Consider the following 19,641-nt stretch of genomic DNA (forward strand, 5'->3'; position numbering starts at 1 on the left):
ATCTGTTGCTTTTCCTAGAGTCTCAGGGGTCAGCCTCTCCATGTCCATTTTCAATGGACCCTTCTTGCCTTTTTGTCTTGTCCTGGCATCTGTTTCTGATGCCCTGTCTCCCCGGTGTCTTTCAGTTCACTCGCTCTGTCTCTCCATCCTTATCTCTGTCTCAATTTCCCTCCCCTCTGTAGCTCAGACACACTGTACCTCTGTCCTTCTCTGTCATCCCCTCCAGGTCTTCCCACCATCCCCAATTTACTGCCACAGGCTCTCCAAATCCCACTTTTACAAGTCCACTTGCAGCAGAGAACAGGTGTGGCTATGGTCAGGATTTGGTACCAGTCCCAGCAGAGAGTACACTGTGTTTTGGCAACTCAGATGCACATAAATGAATACAACTGGTTACCTGGGACCCTGCTGTGTCCCCCTCTGCTGAGGCACAGAGCCTGGGGTAGGACCCTTCCCAAGACACTTCTTGTATTTTCAGGAGATGGCCAAGACTGGCTACCTGGTCCCAGGTGTGGGGAGTGGACAGGGGCTGGGGGAGGAGGGGGCTGATGTCCTGGATTTCTCGGTTTCAGAAAAGGAAGGGGAATGGTCCCCACGAGATCCATGACTCCTGCGAAGGTCTGCCGTTGGGAAGGATTTATTATCACTAAGTGGCCATGACAGAGCAGGCAGAGGGGAGGTGACACTAAGGAGGCTGCTACGTTCAGCTCCCCTAGAGGCAGTGAGTAAGGGCTCATCACCCGCTGGGTGGGTGGGTGGGGGAAGCCAGGGAAAGGCAATAGGGGGAGGATCAGTTAGGGTGTGTGGAGGGGATGAGGACGAGGATGACCTAGAGGGAAGAAGAGTGGACAGTCCCAGGGGGAAGTTGAGTCAGGACACTCCCAGGAAAGATTGTGAAAAGAGAGCGGCTTCGGGGGGAAGTAGGGTGAAACACGGGTTGGGTGCATGGCGGGTCAGCCCAGCAGGGTCACGGCTTCTCCAGCTGAGCATCTCCGATGTGGAGGCTGCCCACGTCCTGGTAGGTACCCTGGAGGCCCCGGGAGATGTCCTCATACATGGAGCAGTCATCAAGGTTCAGGCCCTGGGGAGGAAACAGGGTGGTGGGCCTCAGTGCCCCGAGGCCCGGTTCCCTGCCCCCAACCAGCCTCAAGGAGGAGCCCTAGGAGACCCCCCCACCCTACTCCGCAGACCTGCCCCCGCTCTGCACCTGCCCCCACCTTCCTTCCACTCACCTCATAGAGATTTTCGTCTTCGTAGTCATCCTGGATATCAGCCCCGAATTTCATGTTCTGCCATCGTTTCTGTTGAGGGATGGGGAGCTTCAGTGAGTGGGGGCGGAGGGGGGGCCGTGGATAGAGATCATGTTTTCAGACCCTCCTGGAGGCCAGGAGTTAAGGGACATGCCCAGAGTCACATATCCTGTAAGTGGCAGGCCACTCTGGGTCCAAGCCAGTATCCTTTTGATTGTACCACTGCCCATTCTTCCCCACAAATAGAGCAATAGTACTAAGTGGCTATAGTTGTCTTGTGGCCTAAAGAGAATTTGTTGTTGTTTTAGTCGCTCGGTTGTGTCCGACATTTTTTGCGATCCTGTGGCCAGTAGCCTGCCAGGCTCCTCTGTCCATGGGATTCTCCAGGCAAGAATACTGGAGTGGGTTGCCATTCCCGTCTCCAGGGGATCTTCCTGACCTAAGGATGGAACCAACGTCTCCTGCATTGCAGGTGGATTCTTTTACTGCTGAGCCAGGTATTCTTACTCAGGTATTCTTGCCTAGGAAATCCCATGGACAGAGGAGCCTGGTGGGCTACAGTCCACGGGGTGCAAAAGAACAGGACACTGCTTAGCGACTGAGCACACATGCATGCCAAAGAGACGCTGGTGGGGGTCAGACACTCCGGGATGACACCAGTTCCCATCTCCCCCAGCCTTGGCTACATCTGAAGGGTACAGCCCTCCTGGATAGAGGGGGCCAGTGAGACATCCCTGGGGCCAGAGGTGAAGAGAACCCTGAGGGGAGACTGAGCAAGGACGCCCCTCTGGTCCCAGCACAGTTTCAAATGCGTTCATTCTATTAAATTTTCAGGCCCTCGGCGCCTGGGAGGTGGGTGCTGCCATTCTGCCAAGTTCTAGGCGGGAGGGACTCTTGGGGGTCCGCTAGTCCCCGCGGGGTGGGCCTGGGGGGCAGGCTCACCCGGAAGAGCAGCAGTGTTCCAGGCACCACGGCGCAGATGAGGAGGATGATGCCCTCGGCGGTGATGATGTTGTTCTTGGTGCCCTCCCCCATGTCCAGGAAGGGCCTAGGGAGCGGGTCTGTGAGGAGGGAATACGGCTCAGAGCCCCACCTTGCCCCATGGCCACGCCCCTAGGTCACGCCCCCTCCAGCGAGGCCCAAGACCGTGGAAGCCGCTCCCGCTTTACAGGTGAGAAGACTGGCCACTGCGTGAAAGCCGGAGACCCAGGATGCCCGAGATGCAGGCGATGCAGGCACGGGCTCCAACCCGCCTTCCCGGCGGATGGACGGGATGGGCACTCACCTCGCACGCGGAGGTACGTCCCGCAGGAGCGCTGAATCTTCTTGCCATCACTGACTTGGCACCTATACATGCCCCTGTGAGTCTTGTTCACTGGTTTGATGATCAGCTCGCCCCCGGCACCCACGTCCCCGCGATACATCACAGGGGGCCATGAGGAGTTGCTTTGGAGGACGTGCCACCACGTAACGTTGGTGTTGCTGCCATTGTGCGTGCACTGGAGGCGCACCTCCTCCCCCACGCTCACCGTCACCGAGGGTGGGCCCCACTCCACCCACAGGGCCTGGCACCCGGGGCCTGCAGAGAGGAGGCAGATGGGTCAGGGACAGCCAATGGGGACACTGACCCAGCTTGACCCCTGGTAGCTGCAGGACTCCTCCTGGCTGTGTGTGTATGTGTGTGTGGGGTGGGGTGTGGAGAAGTGTGAGTGACACACCCAGAGTGGAGGGCAGGGGGCTGGGGGGTGTCCCCACTTGCCCCTTCAGAGCCACCTCCTCCCTCTTCCCCCTCCTCTGTGCTTCCATGCCCTCTGAGCTCGCTGGCACTTGAATAGGCAGTTCCCTAGGACTAGCAGTGCCCCAGGCCAGGAAGCTCTTTCCAAAATCAGTTTGGGCATCACCTCCTCCTGAAGGCCCTCCTGGATTATTTTCTCACCCAGCCCCTGCCCAGCCCCACACTGGCACTTTATTTACTTTGTGTAATTATCACAGAACCCATAGAAATCGGTTCTGTCATCGACCCATTCTACCAGTGGGCCAGCTGCGACCCACGGCAGCAGGAGTCCCCTGGCCCTGGGCCTCTTCCTGCCAGTTTGTGAGCCTGCCCTGCCCTGTGACCCTGGGCCCACCCCAGGGTGTCAAGCTGAGGGCCAGGGGTGAGGTCAGGGACTGGGCTGAGCTAGCTGGTTAGGGCTGGGAGGGCCTCAGCTGGGTGGAAGGAGATGGGGCGGCCCAGAAACGGTGGGGGGGCGGTAGGCCCAGTTCTGTGCCCCTCCTCCTGGGCCAGTCCGCATGGCTGGCTCTGCCTCTTTTGGAAGGAGGAGGGCAGAGGTGAGGAAGAGAGAAGGAGGAGGAAGTGGGGCAAGAGACAGCAACCGGGGGAGTCACTCCAATCTCAGCTCCCAGTGGAAATTTGGGGTGACTGGCCGCCTCTCTCAACTCCTCGGTCAAACAGGGTGGTCACAGCCCTGCCAGCTGGCATTGTGTGGGAGGGCAAGGGGGAAGGTCACCTACTCCCCCAACATTGAGAAGGGGTTCCCTAAGTAGAGGTGAGGACTAGGATTCAAGGCAGAAAAGGAGAAAGCTTTTTCTCCCCACTGAAGCTGACCGCTACCGCTACCCACCACCGTTCCCGTCCCTGCCCCCAGCTCTGGAGCTCAGTCAGTCAAGGGCAACCTTAGTTCCTTATTTTGATCTGGGGGGCGAGCGGGTGGGGAAGATGTCTCCTGCCCCTGCCTCCCTCCACCGGGCCAGGACGCGCGCCTTCAACTTCGCTGAGCCCCCTCCAGCTTCCCACCGGCCTGTTTGGGACAATCAAGCAGACAGATGCAGTTTCTACAGGGTCTTTTCTAGCCTGCCTCCTGCCAGCTCCTCTCCCTCCCCCTCTGCCTGGGGCCTCTCTCAGCAATCTCCCAGTTCCCACTACTGACTCCCCCAGCACCTGCCTGTTAACCACGTACCCAGGCCAGCAGCGGAGATCAGGAGGAGAAAGATGGTGGCAGGCGGGCTTTGCAGGGCTTGGGGACCCTCAGGCATCTTCTCCCAGTGGGTTGGTTAGTCTGGGTTGCAGCAGTCCTGGGGTACCAGATCCCACCTCGGCTGAGCCCCAAACCCCGCCCCACTTCCTGCCCGGCCCTGCGGAGATGGGCTTCGCTGGCCCCACTGCTGGGCTCTTTGGCTGGCGGGCTAGGGGGAAGCCCCTGGTGGAGGAGGCTTCAGGCCGTGAGTGGAGAGGAACCGCTCCTTGCACCTGTGGCCACCACAACTCCCCTGAGAGGAGGCTGCTTGGGTGGGGGGAAGAGATTGGTTCAAGGCCTGGCTCGTCACTGGAAAGGAAACCCGCCCCGCCCGAGGGAGCTAGGGTTTGGGGGGCCTGCTGCACACAGGCAGTCAAGGGTGGTGGTGGTTCCAAGCTTGGTCGTTGCCTCTCATTGGCCTTGGGCAAAACTTGTCCCCTCTCTGAGCCTCTGTGTCCTCACTTCTTTTTTTAAAATACTTATTAATTTATTTGGTTGCATTGGGTCTCAGTCGCAGCATATGAGATCTTTGCTGTGTCATGCGGGATCCTTCGCTGGGGCACACAGATTCTCTAGTTGTGGCCCTGGGCTTATTGCCTTATGGCATGTGGGATCTTAGTTCCCTGACCAGGGTTCAAACCCACGTCCCCTGCCTTGCAGGGCGGCTTCCCTGAGCCTCTGTGTCCTCCCTTCTTGGGGTTGGAAAGGAGAATTTAGAGGTTGTACATGCACAGCGCTGAACACAAGACCCCGGCACGTGGATAGGTGCTCAGTAAAGGTTGGTTATTATTAATGTTTATGAGGAATAAGGGCTTCCCTGGTGGCTCAGTGGTAAAGAATCCACCTGCCAAGGCAGGAGACAATGGTTCAATCCCATGCGCACATACATACAAGGAGATGCAGGAAGAACCCCTGGAGAAGGGAATGGCTACTCATTCCAGTATTCTTGCCTGGAGAATTCCATGGAGTCAGACACGACTGAGCAACTAACATACACACATGAGAAATAAATGAGGCAGGCTCACCAATTCTGTGACTAGGTGATGGCTTTCCTTTCTGAGCTTCGGCATTTAAAAATGTATATATGTATCATTTTATTTATGTGGCAGCGCAGGGTCTTAATTGTGACATACGAACTCTAGTAAATTGTGGCATGTGGGTTCTAGTTCCCTGATCAGGGATTGAACCCGGGCCCCCTGCATTAGGAGCATGGAGTCTTAGCCACTGGACCACCAGGGAAGTCCCTGAGGTTCAGCATTTTTAATCCAAGAGATGAGGATGAAAATATCTCCCTGGTGCTGTGACTTAAGATGATATTCCTGACATCCAAGGGCCACAATGGGCTCTTTCCTGGTGTTCTTTCATTTCAGCCACAGGTCAGTAGGGTAGGCCACTTACCGCCCCCACCCCCACCAATTTAAAGGGGGGAAACTCAGGCCATCACAGAGAGGGGCACCATCTGTCACTTGCCCAGTGTTACACTCTGGTGGCAGAGCAGGGATTCCAAGTCACTCACGTGTGCCCAGGTTCCTTTGAACATCATTTTAGGTCAAGTGGGAGGAAAATGAAGCCTGAGGGGTGGGGGAGTGGAATGATATGAAGTTGTTGAGATGTTTGTGAGCTGTTAGGGGCCCATGTCACACATGTGCACACACATATAAGACACACACACATAAGGGGACACCTAGGAAGAAATTCATGGCAGGGAGATTTTTGGCAGCCAAAACTGGGAAACAGATGAGAAATTCCTTTATAGGAGAATGAACGTATACATGGAGCTATGGTAAGGAGTACGTCAAGGCTGTATATTGTCACCCTGCTTATTTAACTTATGTGAAGAGTCCAAGCATCCCCCCAAAATTAAAAAAATCCCATCATAAGAAATGATGGGCTGGATGAAGAACACGCTGGAATCAAGATTGCCAGGAGAAATATCAATAACCTCAGATATACAGATGACACCACCCTTATGGCAGAAAGTGAAGAAGAACTAAAGAGCCTCTTGATGAAAGTAAAAGAGGAGAGTGAAAAAGTTGGCTTAAAACTCAACATTCAGAAAAGTAAGATCATGACATGCGGTCCCATCACTTCATGGCAAATAGATGGGGAAACAGTGGAAACAGTGGCTGACTTTATTTTTGGGGGCTCCAAAATCACTGCAGATGGTGACTGCAGCCAGGAAATTAAAAGACACTTACTCCCTGGAAGAAAAGTTATGACCAACCTAGACAGCATATTAAAAAGCAGAGACATTACTTTGCCAACAAAGGTGTGTCTAGTCAAGGTTGTGGTTTTTCCAGTGGTCATGTATGGATGTGAGAGTTGGACCAAAAAGAATGCTGAGTGCCGAAGAATTGACTCTTTTGAACTGTGGTGTTGGAGAAGACTCTAGAGAGTCCCTTGGACTGCAAGGAGATCCAACCAGTGCATCCTAAAGGAAATCAGTCCTGAGTGTTCATTGGAAGGATTGATGTTGAAGCTGAAACTCCAGTACTTTGGCCACCTGATGTGAAGAGCTGACTCATCTGAAAAGACCCTGATACTGGGGAAGATTGAAGGCAGGAGGAGAAGGGGACGACAGAGGATGAGATGGTTGGATAGCATCACCAACTCAGTGGACATGAGTTTAGGTAAGCTCTGGGAGTTGGTGATGGACAGGGAGGCCTGGCATGCTGCAGTCCATGGGGTTGCAGAGTCGGACACGACTGAGCGACTGAACTAAACTCACGGTGGTGGTGGTTTAGTCGCTAAGTCGTGTCTGACTCTTGCAACCCCATAGACTGTAGCCCATCAGGCTCCTCTATCCATGGGATTGTCCAGGCAAGAATACTGGAGTGGGCTGCTGGCTGTTGTTTGGTTGCTCAGTCGTACCCGACTCTTGGCGACCCCATGGACTGCAGCGTGCCAGGCTTCCCTGTCCTTCACCATCTCTTGGAGTTTGCTCAAACTCATGTCCATTGAGTCGGTGATGCCATCCAACCATCTCATCCTCTGTCATTGCTTTCCTTTCCCAGCATCAGGGTCTTTTCCAATGGGTCAGCTCTTCGCATCAGGTGGCCTAAGTATTGGTTGTCAATAAAGTAGCACACAGCAGAAGAGTCCGAGCTTCTTGTCAACAGGGCTGCGTCTCAGGACCAACAAAAAAATGAGAAGAAATGGACTGTGGCAGGATCCAGCTGACTTGTTTTCAAAAGGCAAAGCAACGTGTGCTGTTAGGGAAACGTGTGTGCAGGAAAGGGGTGAGCCCATGCAGGGGAGTGACACCCCACTCGCAAGGGGGCTTCCCTCTGGGGGAAGGGTACACAGAAGGCTTTGTCTCTCTTAGTTTTAGGTCGTTTTACTTTTTAAGCTGGGTAGTGGGTTCATGGGTCCTTGTTACACTATTATACTGTTTTGTGTATTGAAGTCTTTTGTAATTTTAAAAAAGTTCAAATGTCACCCACACAGAAGGACGTGGGCCTCAAGAGATCACACCTCCTGGGTTTGAATCTCAGCTCTGGTCATCTGAGCCTCAGTTTCTCCTCCTGTAACTTGGGCACAACCCCTCTACCTTGTGAGGCTGTAAGAATATCACAGAGCAGGGTTCCTAGGACACACTTCCTCTTCTCTGGCCCTTGGACCCTCCCCCCTTCCCTCCAGGGACCCAGGTGTTCCGTTGGGCTCCTCTCTGTATAGGGGGTTATAAGCCCCTCTGTACTAAAGTTCCTCCTTCTGACTCCCACGTAGGAAGATACCTGGGTGGTCCAGTCACTGCAACCCTGGGAATTCACCTCTTTCAGCATCACTCCTGGCCAAGCTGGTTTTCAGGACCTTGACTGCCCCCCAGTGGCCAGAGGGGTGCATCCGACGCATTGCAGGCCCTCTCAGGCAGGCTGGTTTGGGCACTTCCACGACCCACTTACCCAGCACCCCTGGTATCTGGCACTGGGCAAGCTAACCAGATGCTTGGCATTGCATTCCCAGGACAATTCTGGGAAATTTCATTCTCAATCGACCAGAGGAAACTTAGGTCCCAAACAAGGAGTGACTGGCTCAAGGCCATGCCCAGGAGTGTAACCCTTTGGGTCTCATTTTCCTCATTTCTAAGGCCTTCAGGGGCTACAGCCCAGGTAGCTGGCTGTAGCTACCAAATGCTGGCTTTGCCACCTCCTAGCTGTAGGTCATGAGGAAAATCATGCATCCTGTGACTACTTTTTCCCATCTCCAAACAATGTTGAAGCTGAAACTCCAATACTTTGGCCACTGGATGTGAAGAGCTGACTCATTTGAAAAGACCCTGATGCTGGGTAAGATTGAGGGCAGGAGGAGAAGGGGACGACAGAGGATGAGATGGTTGGATGGCATCACTGACTCAATGGACATGGGTTTGGGTGGACACCAGGAGTTGGTGATGGACAGGGAGGCCTGGTGTGATTTCATGGGGTCGCAGTTCGACACGACTGAGCGACTGAACTGAAACAGTGGGTGTGTTTGGGCACCTACTTCACAAAAGTATTAAGTGATATGGTTATACAGCACCTCTAGTACTTCAGACTCTGTCGTGACTGACTCTGCGACCCCCATGGATTATACAGTCCATGGGGTTCTCCAGGCCAGAATACTGCAGTGGGTAGCCTTTCCCTTCTCCAGGGGACCTTCCCAACCCAGGTCTCCTGCATTGCAGGCAGATTGTTTACCAGCTGAGCCACAAGGGAAGCCCCTGAGAAACCTGTATGCAGGTCAAGAAGCAAGTTAGAACTGAACATGGAACAGACTGGTTCCAAATCGGGAAAGGAGTATGTCAAGGCTGTATATTGTCACCCTGCTTATTTAACTTAATATTTAGAGTACATCATGTGAAATGCCTGGCTGGATGAAGCACAAGCTGGAATCAAGATTGCTGGGAAAAATATCAATAACCTTAGATACACAGATGACACCACCCTTATGGCAGAAATGGAAGAAGTACTAAAGAGCCTCTTGATGAAGAGCAGAGTGAAAAAGTTGGCTTAAAACTCAACACTCAGAAAAGTAAGATTATGGCATGCGGTCCCATCACTTCATGGCAAATAGATGAGGAAACAATGGAAACAGTGACAGACTTTCTTGGGCTCCAAAATCACTGCAGATGGTGACTACAGCCAGGAAATTAAAAAACGCTTGCTCCTTGGAAGAAAAGCTATGACCAACCTAGACAGCATGTTAAAAAGCAGAGACATGACTTTACCAACAAAGGTCTGTCTAGGCAAAGCTATGGTTTTTTCCAGCAGTCATGTATGAATTTGACAGTTGGACCAAAAAGATGCTGAGTCCCAAAAAATTGACACCTTTGAACTGTGGTGTTGGAGGAGTCTCTTCCAAGTCCCTTGGACTGCAAGGAGATCCAGCGCATCCTAAAGTAAATCAGTCCTGAATATTCATTGGAAGGACTGATGCTGAAGCTAAAACTCCGATTACTTTGGCCACCTGATGCGAAGAACTGACTCATTGGAAAAGACAGATGCTGGCAAAGATTGAAGGCCGAAGGGAAGACAGAGGATGAGATGGCTGAATGGCATCACCTACATGATGGGTAAGTTTGAGTAAGCTCCAGGAGTTGGCGATGGACAGGGAAGCCTGGAGCGCTGCAGTCCGTGGGGTCACAAGGTTTCGGACACTAGAGTGACTGGAGTACTCGGGTAGAAACACTGGTAGGCTGTAGTCTAGTGTTCACATCAGTAACTCCCAGCCCTGACAACTTTGAGCTGGGGGCAGTAGTACCAAAGGTCTGTGACTCCGTGGTCTGGTATTTTCACTTGGAACATCTCGGTACACCAGGTATGCGGCTTTGAGCCGACAGGGACTCTCCCAGAATCCCTCAGGCAGGAATAAGTAGCTTTACAAACAAGAGCAGGCTGAGGGTAAGCTGCTCAGGATCGTAGCAATTATGGGCAGTAGTGGAACTCAAACCCATGTCACTCCGAGTCCAGAAGTCAGGCATGGCACTAGGTCTGATCTCAGTGGTAACTTAGGGTGGAGGAACCTCAGGGGTTGTGGCCTAGACAGGTTAGCCTCAGCATTTTGGCTTTCCCCAGCTGGGAGGTGGGCCTGGTTCTTAGGATGGTAAGGCTTCTCCCTCTAAGATTCAAAGCTGCTCAGTGTCTGACTCTGTGACCCCATGGACTGGAGCCTACCAGGTTCCTCTGTCCATGGAATTGTCCAGGCAGTAATACTGGAGTGGGCAGCCATTCCCTTCTGCAAGGGAAGCATTCTTTACCGTCTGAGCTACCAGGGAAGGTCCCATCAATGCCAAGAGCCAATCACCACGGAGACCCAGAGGGGGCAGGGCACGGAGTGGGCCCCAGACCACAGCCTCTGTGCAGGTGTTACATCCCTCCCCTGGGGAAGGAAGTTAGCACCCTGGTCCCAACTGGGTCCATGCTGCAGCTTCCCCTGGTTGAAGGGGGTATAGCAGGGCCCAGGCTAGGGATCCCAAGTAGATCAGGGAAAGGAAGTGCACAGAGGCAGAGGTCAAAACCTTGGGCGGAAGGCACACAAGGACCGCCCGGAGTGAGGGCGGCTGCCCCTGCCCACTTCCTTCCAGGGAAGCAGCACTTGAGCCCCAGGGCCCCTCCTGCTTTGCTCCAGCAGGGCCACTGCTTGAACTTTCAGTTTCTTTTTTTGGAGACTTGCTCTGCGGACACGCAAAGGCCCTGGGTCGCGCACCAGCACCTTGCCCACTTGGGGTAGAACCCGTTTGAATCTGGAAGCCAGGCCTCAGGCTTCTGGGGCTGCTGAGTACTACAGCGATCCAGGAAGCCCCTGGCGCCTCTTTCACAAAGGAAGGGAAGCACTCCGTCCTCCTGCCCCACCCCCCAAAACAGGAGACCCAGACCGGGGTTACGAACGAGGCAATTTATTAACCCAGCATCATTTGTTCTAATGCTTCTTGTTGGCAGCTGCCACCTGTGGGAAAGATAGACAAATAGTTACGATCAGCTGTGGCCCTGTGCTGGGGCACTTCACCGAAGCTCCCCACTAACCAGGGGGCACCAGGCCTCCTGACTTGTGGTTTCCTATGTATTGATCTCACCAGAGGCTCACAGCCTCGGGCACTTCCCCCTTTTACAGAAGCAGAAACCGGGACTCACGAGAGCACTGTAGTATGATTCTGACCTCTGCCCATTAACCCAATCCACACTGCTGCTGGTGCCAGGCCCTGCACTGTCCCTACCGCCTGCCAGGCCACCTCCCGCACCCAGACGGCTGAATATGCCACTCTTGTCTGCCACTGAGAAACTAAGGGACTCCACAGTCCAAGGCTCCCAGGGGGCCTAAGTCAACAACACACAAAGAAGAAAACCAACAACAGCTTCATGCCAGGCCCCGGGGCTCCTGCTGCTGCAGCTCAGGAATCCTCGCCACTACCTTGTGAGGTGGCTGAGAGCACTACCCCAGACAGGGAGACTGGCCCAGGGTGCCTAGTCAGTCGGCCTCCACACGGAGGCCAGGTTCTGGGCACCCTGCCTGATGCCCCTTATCAGGAGTAAGGAAGAAACCCTGCAGTCAGAATTAGAAGGCTGACCTGGGGAGACAGACTGGCCTGCGAGGGAACGTGCCCTGTGAGGGAACGTGCCCTGCAGAAGAGACCCAGCTGGCTGCACCCAGGCCCGGGGCTCCCTTCACCCAGGGCCCTGCATTCCAACCTGTCTCCCAGCCCCCATGAAGGGAAGTCTGTTAGAAACGTTCTTTCTCCTGCACCCCTGCTTCCCTGGCTGTACCCTCCAGAGGAGGAAACTGTCAAAATCCAGGCTCCAGAGGCCCCTGGGTGGTGACTGAAGTCCCCACTCACCTGTCCAGCGATTCTGTCCAGATCTCTCTGTCCCTGAGGCGTCAGTTTGCGGCCCCTGTGGGAGAGAAGGGTCACACAGGCCTAGGTGAGCGCGGACTCGCACCAGCATCCCTGGCCCAGGCCAGGCCTCTCCTGGACACAAGTCAGGCTTCCCAAGGAGGCGCCTGGCCGCAGGACCTCATGACGCCAGCCAAGTCCCACTCAGGTCCCCAGTCGGCTGCATTCTAACAAGCTGGAGGCTGCAATGGGAACCCCCCCTCATCCTGAGCTGATGGGGTGTCGTTTCTGCAAGCAATAGATCAAAAGCCCCGAAAAATCAATTGGGAAAAGTTAACGAGCAGGCTAATGAAAGCAGACAGTCGCTAAATTACCTTCCTGGAGCCTGGAGTAGTCAGCCAGAGAGGTCGGGGCGAGGCCCCTCGGCTGCTCACTCTTCTGAACCCCCTGCCTGCCCGAGGGCCAGGACACACCTGACACCTCCCTGACGGGCAGAGGAGGATGGTCCTCCATTCAGGCACCACTGGGGACCTGGCCCCAAGCCCCCTCACGTGCCCAGCTTCCCCTCGCTGGCTTACCCATCTTGGTCCTTTTCCACCATTTTCAGCCCCTCCAGGGCTTGGAGGACCCGCCGGGCCACGCTCTTGGAGCCTCTGCTGAAGTGGCTGGGCATGACGCCGTTCCTCTGGCGCCCCCCATAGATCTTGGTCATGGAGCCAACCCCAGCGCCACCCCGGAGGTACAGGTGCCGTGCCGTGGAAGCTGGGTGGGAGGGAAGGGAGGCTTGAGAACCTTTCTCAGGCACAGGCCGTGCTCAGAGTCACACATTGAATTCCACAGGGAGCAGAGTCTCACCATCTTACAGTCGGGGAAACGGAGAACAGGAGAACGCACACAAGGCTCCACTGCCCCTAGTTCAGGAGCCTGGGGGGACCGGCAGTGGAGGGACTGTCGCAGCCATGTGACCAGGCATTTCCTGCTGCCCTCGGGACTTTCTTAGCTGTGACTGCCCTGGCCAAGTGGTGAGGCAGACCTGAGGTTTCACGGACAGAGCCCAGCAAACGTCTAAGCCATGGCCATCCACAACCAGCTGTCTGGGAACTCTGCAGGGCTGGAGAGTTGTAGAAAGGACCTACTGCTTGCCCCCTGTCCCAGGCCTGCCCTGAAGAGCTCGGGTTCACCATGGCAGCGGTGCTGACATCCTAACGCCATGGACAATCCCAACCTGGAAGGTACGTCAACCTGCTCTGTGGACTGGGGTTTCTAGCCCTAGACTGGCTCGGGCAAGTCCCCTGGCCAGTCTCCTTGGAAATCTCTCCTGTTCAACTGGAACGCCAGGCCCTGTGCCACCTGCTTTTACGCTCTCTCCTGTGAGTACTAAGATGGCCTCTGGAGCCAGCCTGATAGTGTGGCTGCTCTGGAGGAACAGACAGCCCTGCAGAAGCTTCTGGTTTTCTACCTCAGGGAGCCACTGAGGTTTGAAAGAGCTGGGGCCCAGATGCTGGCCACCACATGGCCCTACTTGGATGAAAGCTCAAGGGTAGAGACTCCAGATCCCCGCACGTTAAGATTCTCCCAGGTCCTGAAAATGAGTCAGAAGTTATTTTCTCAATAATGACTTGCTGCCAAGAGTCACAGGGCACTGGACCATGTCCACGACCCTCCTGTGTCAAGAGCTGGGGTGGGCTCCTCCTCCCCTCCAGCTGCCCCTCCCAAGGCAGTTCCTGCACACAGCCCATTGTCGGCCCACCTCCAGATGCGGACACAGGCTACAGGGGCCTATCACGGGCCACTTCACCAGGACCACTGAGCAGCCTCTCCCTGGTATCACTGCCTCTGGCCCTGCTCCCTTTACATCACTCTCCTTGGTTCTCTCTGTCCCCATGATTTGCACTGTGACCACCTGCTGACAGATGCCAGTGAAGTCGTTCAGTCGTGTCCGACTCTTTGCGATCCCATCGACTGTAGCCTACCAGGCTCCTCCATCCATGGAATTTTCCAGGTAAGAATACTGGAGTGGGTTGACATTTCCTTCTCCAGGGGATCTTCCCAATCCAGGGATTGAACATAGGTCTCCCGCATTGTGGGCAGATGCTTTACTGTCTGAGCTACCAAGGAAGTCATGCCATCCTCTATACCAGGGTTCTGACCCTCTTCCAGGCATCAAGCAGCCTACCCACTGCCAGGATCAAAAGACTCACCTCTTATAAGATGCCCCCTTCCCTCAACCTTTCTGCCAAGGGAGTAACCTCATGGAAAAATGGCCTTCAAGACCAGTGCAGATGCCCAGTGGCCACCTCCCCCGCCACCGACACCTGTCTGGCCATGCCCTGGTTCCATGTGGAGACCCGCTCTCCACTTGGGCTATGGAAGGCATGAGAGCCCCACAGAAGGGTTAAGATGAACACCCCCAATTTCACCAACACCCAGAAGAGGCTGCACACTAGACGTGAATTTTGCCGAAGCAGGACAGCACTCAGCCCAATCTCACCACGGAAAGGGGTGAGTGCCTCATAGCTGGAGTTTGAATCCCAACATGGCTCCACATCAGCTGTGACACAGCCCACCCATGTCTAGTGGTTAGTGGCACGGTACTCATGGGGACAACGTACTCCAGTCCCAGCAGCGAAAGGGAGAGAACAAACTCCCAACAAAGCCCAACTTAACACCACTACGACTAGCAGGTGTGGGGGACATCCCTGGTGGTCCAGCGGTTAGGATCCTGCTTTCTCACTGCCAAGGGCCTGGGTTCAACCCCTGGTCGAGGAACTAACTCCCATAAGCCAAGTGGCATGGCAATGGCCTCCTGCCCCGACCACCTGGTGTGGCAGGTACCAGGTCCCCCCCACATCACAGCAGTTTGTGCAGGTTATTTTTCTGACCCGTTACAAGGGAGAGCAGGAGTATTAACTTCACAAATTGGAATTAACAGTCAAAATATTGAGTTCTACAGAAACACTGACCCCTTTTACCTCCTCTCCTCAGCCCTTCAGACCTAGGCCGAGGCCCCAGCCCCTCCTCCTGAAGGAGAGCTGTAAGGGCACAAATCCAGGCCACCCCAATGGTGTTTATGATGGCCTCAATGAACGAGGTTTTGCCACAAATGGCTTTTCCTTCAGCCCCTCCAAAGGCATCCTTCTGCTCCCTTTAGGAGACCCAGATGAGGAGTCACTCCTGCCTCAAACTGTAGGAGGAACCACGCAGCACCCCCAAACCCCAGCTAGGTGTCTTGTTGGGCCCCAAAGTGGATGAGGGGGCAGGTCATACTCCACTTGGCAAACGGCAGACCAAACAAGTCTTCACAGCCTAGCAAACCAACAGCCCGTGTTAATTTCACGTTCATGGCTCCATCCTGACCCACTGAATCCTAAGGCGGGAAAAGGAAACTGCTCAGACTGGGACTGGCCTCCACCTTACAATTCAGTGGGAATTCTCTGGCAGTCCAGGGGTTAGGACTCTGTGCTCACTGCCCAGAGCCTGGGTTCAATCCACAGGCAGGGACCGAAGATTTTGCAAGCTGTATGGCACTGGGGGGGGGGGGGGGGAGGAAGAAATGGGGTGGCGGGGAGAAGGGATTCAGGTGCCCCATCCAGCAGCGGCTCACTCACTGCCAGACACACACCGTATCCTTACCTCCCTCTCAAGCAGGCCCATCTGAGCACTCGTGTCTACCCAGGTTACGATGTAGTGCCCCATTCAAAGCCCTTAATGTCTCCCCTGACCCTGCTCCTCCCCTCAGAGGTCCCTGCTCTCCTGAAACGGTTCATCTCCACACCTCATCCCTCACACACTGGCCCCAACACCACTGCCTGGAGGCGATTCATCCCTACAGATAACCGCAGCTCTTCCAGACCACCCTTAGAAGGCCCTGTCACCTACCCTGCCCCTGTAATCTACACCTGAGATCAGCCTGCCACACCCTCCCAGGGTCTTCATCTGTCAGTACCTCAGTCTCCTCCTGGGCAAACAAGTTATCTTGCATGACTCTCCTCTAAGGAGTATGAACTGAACAAACTCAGTGGGAGCACTCCAGATTTCAATAGAGGTTGGCAAACTTTTCCTGTTAAGGGCCAGACAGTAGTCTGTCATAGCTCCAACCCTCGCCTCTGCTGTGACTGTAAACGAGTAACCATGTCTGTGCCCTGACAAACCTCGGTCTAGAACTGCTATCTGTGCCACTAGGCCAGCTGGGAAAGTCCAGTCAAAAGGGGGCTCTGGAAATCCAGAGGGAGACCAGCAGGGCAGGCAGAGGGCACACACCCAGTGTGAGATGTTAGGGAAGGTACACAATGGACAGAAAGGGCCACAGCAACTGCAGAGATGACCAGCAGGCTCAACGAGGTGTGTATTACCCACGGCCTTTCCCCACCCCCCAACCTCCCGCTACCTAGAAACTCAAAGTACAGAATGTTGCCAAGGGAAGACAGCTGCCCACCACCAACTCCAAGTGATGACAAGGCCGAGTGGGTTGTGGTCTCAGGAGCAGGCACACCTCATGTCTTGCCCACTCTGACATCAACAGTGAATCAGCTACCACCAGTCCCTATACGGGAGGTTTCTGTTAGGTACAGATTATATAACACGTGCATATTCACCCACGAAATGAGAAAAACTACTCTCTCTCCAAATTTTGGGCATCACAAAAAAGCAGTCAGGACCACACAAACCTTGCTTGCCAAGATGGATGGATGGGGTGGCAGTGGCGGTCTTGTCCACGCTGTCCCACTCCCCATCTTTCTTTCTAAAAACACTGAAGTGAGTAGGTGGATAAGCTACCTACCCCACTCACCTCACAGTCATCAGGGCTCAGACTACAAACACTTCATGTTCTGAGGTACTGGGCAACTTGACCAAGGCCAGCTCTTCTCAAAGTCATGCTGGAGTTTTGTCAACTTCTAAACTCTGCTTCCCACATGGAGACAAGCTGTGGTCAGGACAGAACCCACTTTACAGAGGAGGAAGGCTTGGGAGTGGAGAGGCTGGGAGGCCATAGTGAAGGCCTGTGCAGAGGCTGCTGCCTTGGAACAATCCAGGGCTGAATCCCATCCCCCACTCCCAAAATAAGCTTCATGGGGGACACAGGAGAAACTTCAATCATTAAAAAGACAGACAAGACAGTACTAACACTGTGCAGTCAGGGGCTATACTTAAGTCAGTCCTTACTGAAGGATTAATAAAAGGCTAAGAGAAGGAGGTGGTACAGGGTGACCATAACGTTTTCTGAGCACTTGAGACTTGTCAAGATTTAGAATAACTGGGTCACATTTCCAACCCCTTTGTTATGAACATCTTGTTAAAGAGGAGATAGGCTAGTGTGATGACCTGAATGAAAACAGGAAACAAACTGAAAGCACAACGACTCTCTAGAAAACGAACTACCTCTAGGCAAAAGATGAACACTTTATTCATTGTCCCTGGGATTCCCTTGAGGCTCCGAGGAAAGCAAGGGTCCTCACGTAAAATTGCTTACAAATGAACAAATATCACAACACAAAATTACCCTACATCACACAAAGCACGCAATGACAGTCAAATATTTCTCTCGGAATTTCTGGGGGAAAAGTAAGACCTCACAAAGGGGACACCCCGCCCTCCACGCCCCATCCAAAGGCCCCAGTTCCTCACCAGCTCGTGTGTAGAACCAGTTCTCATCGTAGGGAGCAAGTTCTTTATGCTTGGCCAGCTTGACGGTGTCCACCCATTCAGGGACTTTCAGCTTCCCGGACCTGGGACCAGGACAGCCAGAAAGGCACAATTCAGGAGCCTCCACAAACTCCATCCCAATTCCCTTCCGTCAGCACAACTATACACCACCAGGAGCCCAATGTGCCCCACAACAGGAAAAATACTGAAACTCAAACACAACCCAGGCCTCATGTACAAAGAGTGGACTCCACACTAACCTCCAACAAGCTCCCCCAGCCAGAAAAAGAAAGCCCGAGGGCCCAGAGGCGTCGGGCAAGACCAGAGCCCCCACCCACTCGACCCCCACCCAGTCCCCACACTCACTTTTTGAGGAAGGCTGCCAGAGCTCTGACGAACTCCTGCTGGTTGACATCTTTTACAGTAACTCCAGGCATCTGCGGGCAAGATCGAGCATGAGAACACAGGATGGATGGAGAAGACTGCCAACGGTCGGGGCCCAGCCCCACGGCGACGGAACCGCCGCACTCCCCTTACTTTCCGAAGGCCCTACTTGCAATTCCCCGCTTTAGAGGCCCCGGCGCCTGAGGGTCTTACAGAGCTTACCGATGACCACGGTCTCTTTGGGGCGCATTAACACTGCCTGACCCCGTTTGTGAAGACGCTGTATGTAGCAAACACCTGATTCTGCCCTCCACGCCACCCGCGCTTTCCCGGGTGTCCACCTGGCCCAGCCGCGGTTTCCGGACCGCGCGGGTCAGACATGTCCAGACCTGCCGCTCGCACGTGGCCGCGGCTCTAGGGGGCGGGACGGCCCCACGCGGGTGCCCCGGAGCTCCCAGGCACGTGCCTCGGGCTCGGAAACCGAGCCCCGACTCCGCGCGCCCGGGTCGTTTCGGAGCACTCTTCTTACCGTGCGGCCTCCGCGCTGCCAGCCAGGGGAAAGGGAGCAACGGGGTTTCCCGGGCGCACAAGTCGGGCGTCAGTTATCGCGAGAGTTCCTAGAGCTCGCGAGAACGGGTTTACAAAAAAAGCTGGCTCCACCTCTCTCAGGGCAAAGGCGGCTTCACCTCCGCGGACATGGGCGGGTTTGGTGGGAGGGTGGAAGCTTTTTTCCTCCTCGCTCTTCTTTCTCCTGCAGCGAGATAGAGTGAGGAGCTCTAATCTCGAGCAGGAGGGAATCTAGTTTCGTTTGCATCAATCGTGGAATGGAACGAATAGCGGCGGAGGCTGCATCTCCTGGCGGAAGTTACGGGGAAACTGGCTGGGCAGGAAATAGACCGGCGCCTCCAGCGGGACGACCCCTTTTTCCGAGTGGAAGTGGCTTTTCTGGCCGAAGGTGGGGCTAGTAAGGGCGGAACTGTGACCAGGAGCTCAGAGGAAGGACACGGAAGAAAGGCGGCCAGCCCGCCCTTTCTCGACCAGCAGTACTCGCGAGAGCAGGAGACGGAAGCCCCACCCTTCTTAGGGCGGAAATTGCTTCACCGTGGCCCTGGAGAGCGGAGTGTGAATGAGGCCCTGGAGGCGGGGAGCAGAAAAGGGCAGGAACAGGGAAGCAGAGGCGGGACCTTCGAAGTTCAGCTCTGCTTCCTAAAGCCCGAGTCTCTTCGGACATGTGTGTGTGCTTAGTCACTCAGTCCTGTCAGACTCTTTGTGACCCCATGCACTGTATCCCACCAGGCTCTTCTGCCCATGGGGATTCTCCAGCCAAGAATAGGGGAGTAGGTTGCCATGCCCTCCTCCAGGGGATCTTCCCAACCCAGGGATCAAACCCAGGCCTCCTGCAATGCAGGCAGATTCTTTACCTGGGAAGCCCCTCTTCAGACAAAGTGCACACAATACTAATTCTATCGGCAAATGTTTTTTGTGTGCCTACTCTGTGCAAGAAACAGGTAAACATGTACAGTGTTACATGCATTATCTA

The 19,641-nt window shown here is 54.6% G+C and overlaps 2 protein-coding genes across 3 annotated transcripts; both read right to left on the reverse strand.

Annotated features, from left to right (window-relative positions):
* Positions 1 to 621: 621 nt before the first annotated feature.
* Positions 622 to 4,311, reverse strand: CD79A (CD79a molecule). The gene is made up of 5 exons (NM_174266.4): positions 4,211 to 4,311; positions 2,536 to 2,829; positions 2,193 to 2,311; positions 1,233 to 1,301; positions 622 to 1,081 (listed from the first exon to the last, which is right to left on the reverse strand). The coding sequence occupies exons 1-5, from the start codon at positions 4,284 to 4,286 to the stop codon at positions 968 to 970; spliced, it is 672 nt and encodes a 223-aa protein (NP_776691.2). The 5' UTR covers positions 4,287 to 4,311; the 3' UTR covers positions 622 to 967.
* A 6,814-nt stretch (positions 4,312 to 11,125) lies between these two features.
* RPS19 (ribosomal protein S19) lies at positions 11,126 to 18,665 on the reverse strand. 2 transcript variants are annotated; one of them, XM_059876706.1, is made up of 6 exons: positions 18,324 to 18,665; positions 18,084 to 18,154; positions 17,700 to 17,800; positions 12,653 to 12,836; positions 12,078 to 12,132; positions 11,126 to 11,191 (listed from the first exon to the last, which is right to left on the reverse strand). In XM_059876706.1, the coding sequence occupies exons 2-6, from the start codon at positions 18,152 to 18,154 to the stop codon at positions 11,165 to 11,167; spliced, it is 438 nt and encodes a 145-aa protein (XP_059732689.1). In that variant the 5' UTR covers positions 18,324 to 18,665; the 3' UTR covers positions 11,126 to 11,164.
* Between the last annotated feature and the right edge of the window lie 976 nt (positions 18,666 to 19,641).

The sequence above is a fragment of the Bos taurus genome, chromosome 18, assembly GCF_002263795.3.
Source record: "Bos taurus isolate L1 Dominette 01449 registration number 42190680 breed Hereford chromosome 18, ARS-UCD2.0, whole genome shotgun sequence".
NCBI classification, from domain to species: domain Eukaryota; kingdom Metazoa; phylum Chordata; class Mammalia; order Artiodactyla; family Bovidae; genus Bos; species Bos taurus.